The sequence below is a fragment of the Vulpes lagopus genome, chromosome 15 (genome assembly GCF_018345385.1).
Source record: "Vulpes lagopus strain Blue_001 chromosome 15, ASM1834538v1, whole genome shotgun sequence".
In the NCBI taxonomy this organism is placed as follows: domain Eukaryota; kingdom Metazoa; phylum Chordata; class Mammalia; order Carnivora; family Canidae; genus Vulpes; species Vulpes lagopus.
The window spans coordinates 33,322,751-33,327,988 of record NC_054838.1 but is presented as its reverse complement, the minus strand read 5'-3'; the positions used below and the strand labels follow the sequence as shown (position 1 = coordinate 33,327,988).

The following is a 5,238-nucleotide window of genomic DNA, read 5'->3' as shown; positions in this document are numbered from 1 at the left end:
GTATAATAGAAATAGGGTAGAGACCAGAGCACCGGTCTTGAGAGTCCTATGGAAACTCCAGTTAGAGTCTTAGGACCAGGTCTACAGCTTGAATAGACACTAGTTTCCTTCTCTCACCATACAGATGAGGAAGAAGAGGAGGCCAAGAGAAAGCACAAGTTCTGGGTTTGGGGTTGAACTGGACCGGATGTGGCTTAGGCCGACTCCTGGAACCTCTCTGAGGCTGCTTCTTCATGTGTTAGGTGGTGATAATAATACGCACTTAGTGTGAATAAGGGATATTGTTCAAAAATTAAATGTGACCACGTACGGACAGCGCCTGGCATAGGCGGGCCCCCGGCGGCTGGCAGCTATTAGGGTCGGGAGCAGGACTAGGGCGCGGTGGTACCGGGCCGCCTCGACCTCGCCTCCTGCAGCTGCAAGCTGAGCCAAGAGGAACGCCTCAGGGCGAAGGGAAACGCAGGGGTTAAAGCGAGGAGCTTGCGAAAGCCCCGAAAGCTAGAAAACCTAGCCCCCCCCCCCGCCCGCCTCCAATCCGCCCGGCCCCGCGGGTAGGCCCCGCCCCCGCCGCCCGCCGCAGCCCCGCTCGCCCTCCGCCCGCCCCCCGCTTACAAGACCTAATGAGCTCCCCCGCGAGGCCGAGCCGCGAGCCGGGCCCGGGCGAGGAGGCTGCGCCGCGCGCGCCGCGCCGGGGCGGGAGCCGGGCCTGGGTCGCGGGCGGGAGCCGGCCGGGGGCGCCCGGGAGCCGCGGCGATGGCGGTGCAGGCGGCGCTCCTCAGCACGCACCCCTTCGTCCCCTTCGGCTTCGGCGGCTCCCCGGACGCGCTGGGGGGCGCCTTCGGAGCCCTGGACAAGGGCTGCTGTTTCGAGGATGACGAGCCCGGGCCCCCGGCGGGCGCGCTGCTGGCGGGCGCCGAGGGCGGGGACGTGCGCGAGGCCACCCGCGACCTGCTCAGCTTCATCGACTCGGCGTCCAGCAACATCAAGCTGGCGCTGGACAAGCCCGGCAAGTCCAAGCGGAAGGTGAACCACCGCAAGTACCTGCAGAAGCAGATCAAGCGCTGCAGCGGCCTCATGGGCGCCGCGCCCCCGGGGCCGCCGTCTCCGGGCGCAGCCGACGCGCCGGCCAAGCGGCCGCTCGGCGCCGCGGGCGCGCAGACCGTCGCGGGGCCGCCCCCCGGCAAGGCCGCCCCCCGGCGGGAGGCGTCGCAGGCCGCGGCCGCCGCCAGCCTGCAGAGCCGGAGCCTGGCCGCGCTCTTCGACTCGCTGCGCCACGGCCCCGCGGGCGACGAGCGGCCCGGGGCCTCGGGGGCGGCGCCCGCGGCGGCGCTGGGCGCGGCGGGCGCCGGCGGCTCGGGAGGGGACGCGGCCGGCCCCGCGGGCGGGACGGCGGGCCCCGGCGCCAGGAAGGTCCCGCTGCGGGCCCGCAACCTGCCGCCGTCCTTCTTCACCGAGCCGTCCCGGGCGGGCGGCGGCTGCGGCCCGTCGGGGCCCGGCGTGAGCTTGGGCGACCTGGAGAAGGGCGCGGACGCCGCGGAGTTCCTGGAGCTGCTGGCGCCCGACTACGGCGCCGGGGCGGGGGCGGGGGCCGGGGCGGGGGCCGGGGCGGGGGCGCTGCTCGCCGCCGAGCCGCTCGAGGTGTTCCCCGCGGGCGCCGCCGTGCTGCGGGGCCCCCCGGAGCTGGAGCCCGGGCTGTTCGAGCCGCCCGCCGCGGCGGTGGGGGCCCTCCTGTACCCCGAGCCCTGGAGCGCCGCGGGCTGCCCGCCCACCAAGAGGCCGCCCCTGGCCGCCCCCCGCGGCGGCGTGACCGTGAACGAGCCCCTGCGCGCCCCGTACCCCGCCGCCGCGGACTGCCCGGGCGGGGAGGACGCGCCCGGCCTGCTGGCGTCCTTCGGCCCCTTCTTCTCGGACTGCGCGCTCCCGCCGCCGCCGCCGCCGCCCCAGGTGCCCTACGAGTACGGCGCGGGCTACGGCCGCTCGGCTTACTCGGGCCTCTGGAGACCGGACGCGGCGTGGGAAGGGGCGCCCGGGGAGGCGGGGGCGCCCCGGGATTGAGGGGGCGCTCGCGGCCCCGCGCCTGTCCGCAGCCTCTGAACGGCGGCAGCACGCGCGCGCGGAGGGGAAGCGGGATCTAAAGACGTTCACCTAATGAAAGGAACTTGAGCAAAAGAAGCGAAGAGGATTGGGGGCTGCCCTCAGCACAGCCGCGAGCGTTTGAGGAAAAGCAGAGCCGTGGGTAGGTTCTCCCGGACCCGACACCAGGAAACCGAGCCGGGCGGGGGCGGGGGGGGGGGGCCGGCTTCCGCGGCCACCTGACCTCCTGCGACCTCGCGGCGGCCGCCGTGTCGTGGACTCGCCCCTTCCGAACGGAGCGCTCCCCACCCCCCGAGTGCAAATGAATTAAAGGCTGTACTGAAAAGCACGGAGCGAAGCTACGTCATTGACTCGGGCTCTCTCGGAGCACGGCCTTCGCGGCGTCTCCGCCTCGCCGGCTGAGGGCGTCCCTGAGGGCCGGAGGCCGCCGGTGCGCTGCCGACCCCTGGTGCTGGCCCTGGTGCGGGACTCCTCAGGCACCCGGACGGGTTTTCTGCTCCTTCCCTCTTCCGCCTCATAATCCTTCTTCCATTTCTTTGCACTTTTACCGGTGCTGTTGCTTACTTTCCTCCTCTTTCTCTGGTCTCCTGTTGGTCTCTCTTGATTTTTTTTTTTCTTTCCTGTCAGCTTTTCTGGATGTAGGAGGCTTACATTGGGCAAACCCGCAAAGAGGCGTCCGTTTCTCTCCTTTCCCCATTCTTCAACCACCTTGCTAAGGTGGCAGGGGGCAAGCTATAACCTCTTTGCATCTAAGTTTCCTTATCTGAGAGGAAGGGAAGAATATTCCTTATCACTTCTTCATAGCTTGTTGGGTAGCTCGGAGGGGAAATGCATGAAACACCCCTTGGGGCTGCTCGGTTGATTCTGCAGGTGTACATAAATTGTACAGACACGTATCGATACTTTATACATATGGGAGCCCTTAGGATTGTGAGTCCCAAGCTCTTTTTTTGGCCTAGGCCTGGGGATTGCTCCTTCCCTTAGCTGTACACCCTACAAGCTCTCTGCCCTTTCTCCTCCTGTTTCACTCCCTCCCCTCCCCTCTCCTCCCCCCCCCCTTGGTTGGTTTCTGCTTCCCTGTGCGTGCTCACTCCCTGTACTCACTCTTCCCGTAGAAGGGGATGGTGAAGGTATGAGTTTCCTAAAGAGTCTCTGTTCTCTAAATAGCAGGTTTGATGAATAGAATCTGAAGGAGCCCTGGAGAGTCCTGATCTGTTACCTGAGAGGCATTTGGGGGAGAAGCCAGATAAATGTTTGAAGCAGTCATGATGTGGCAGAGGACACGTGCCACCATCCGCATGGTTGAGGGGCAGAGAGGGAAAGACCGGGTGGGGCGTGGGTAGCAGGAAAGAAAAGAGGGAGCCCTTTACTTCTGCAGACCTGCCATGAACATGCATGAAGACCAACATTCAGGAAGTGTAGGGAGATGTCATTTACCGATTGATGACATTGCAAGGAGAGCTGCCTCCCTTCCAGGCAGATTCCAAGAGTATCTACACGTGAGAAAGGAGAAACCCCAGTGTTACTCCAAAAGATGTTAAAATCCAGATTAATGTTTGGACAAATCAAAAGTGCTCTGATATTTTCAGAAAGGAATTTGTCAAGAAACAAATGGATACCAACCCATGGCAGACCACTTTCAGTGCTACTACTGAGTCTCTTTATTCTGAATAAAACCTTTCTTAAGATAGCACCACAGGAATGAGTCTCGTTAGCCACAGGAGAACTTTTTTCCAACTCCAGAAACTAGATGTCTATTGGATTTCTTTCAAAGTGATAAAAAGTGATTAATTCCATTGTGTTGGAATAGTATGCAATTGTCATTTAATTTCTCTGAACTACTTTATGATGAGTATAATCCAGGGTAGAATTTTGTAGAAGGAAAACATTAACCCTGTGACAACTGCAATGTTTCTTTCTTAATTTCTTCTTTCTTTTTTACCCAGTTCAGTGAAACAGGCCCCCCCCCCTCTCTCTCTCCCAGTATTTTGCCATCCCTTTGATTAATAATGATAACACCAGCACTGTGTGTTTCCACGTGCCGGCACTGAACTTCTTAACAGTGCCGTGCGTGAGGTAGGTGCTATTATCCTCACTTGAAAAGAGGCTCAGACAGGTTAAGTAACTCATTGAAAGCAAGTGAGGGTCCAAGATCCAGATCTACCGAGTATCCTAACAGCAAGACCTGCCTGCTGCTTGCGAGGCCCTGCTGTGCTTTGCTAGTGTGTGTGGTTCCCTGTCCCCTGCATTATGCCACCAGCAGGGTTTCTCATCCTCACCACTATTGACATTTTGCACAAGGTAACTCATTGCTATGCAGGCTGTCCTGTGCATAGTAGAATGTTTAGCAGTATCCGTGGCCTCTACCCATTAGGTAACAATAACACTCCCCTCATAGTGACAAGGACATCTCAGGGGTCCCCTGAGGAGCAAGATAGCTGCCAGTTGAGAACCACTATGCTAGACATATGCATAAATGGCGTCTATGGGGTGCCTGGCACTTTCACAGACACGGTGTGTCGTTTAATTTTTTTTTTTATTTCTCTTATATCTTTATTTTTTTTTAGAAATTTAGTTTTTATTGGTGTTCAATTTGCCAACATATAGAATAACACCCAGTGCTCATCCCATCAAGTGCCCCCCTCAGTGCCCATCACCCAGTCACCCCTCACCCCCCCACCCACCTCCCCTTCCACCACCCCCAGTTTGTTTCCCAGAGTTAGGAGTCTCTCATGTTCTGTCTCCCTTTCTGCTATTTCCCACTCATTTTTTCTCCTTTCCCCTTGTTGTTATCCTCATTACAAGTGAAAAGAAGGCTGAGGGAGGGATTAGATCAATCAATTTAGCTACATCTTATCTGTGCTAATTTACCAGCCGAGGATCAGTTGCTTAGCTGTAACGGAGAATATGTGCTTCGTCCCTAGGTAGCCTCCAAATTGCCCCGTGTCTGATTCCTCTTCTCCCCACATTGCCTTCCAGTCCGAGCGCATGTGGGTCTGACCATGACCACGCCACCTGCTGTAGTACAGTAAGTAGCAGCCATTAATAATAGTCCTCCCAAGGGCTGAATGTATTGTTGCTTCCTCTCCTATGTCATTTTCTACTGCAGCCTGTTAGAAAGTATTTTTGTCTCTTGTTTAGCCA

General features: G+C 59.4%; 1 protein-coding gene across 1 annotated transcript; it reads left to right on the top strand.

Annotated features, from left to right (window-relative positions):
• Positions 1 to 622: 622 nt before the first annotated feature.
• Positions 623 to 2,422, top strand: FAM181B (family with sequence similarity 181 member B). The gene has a single exon (XM_041730096.1). It carries the CDS (start codon positions 754 to 756, stop codon positions 2,053 to 2,055), a length of 1,302 nt encoding a protein of 433 aa, XP_041586030.1. The 5' UTR covers positions 623 to 753; the 3' UTR covers positions 2,056 to 2,422.
• The last annotated feature ends 2,816 nt before the right edge of the window (positions 2,423 to 5,238 follow it).

Excerpts from the sequence above, each read along its gene's own strand:
- FAM181B (XM_041730096.1), top strand. The coding sequence starts at position 754 with ATGGCGGTGCAGGCGGCGCTCCTCAGCACGCACCCCTTCGTCCCCTTC.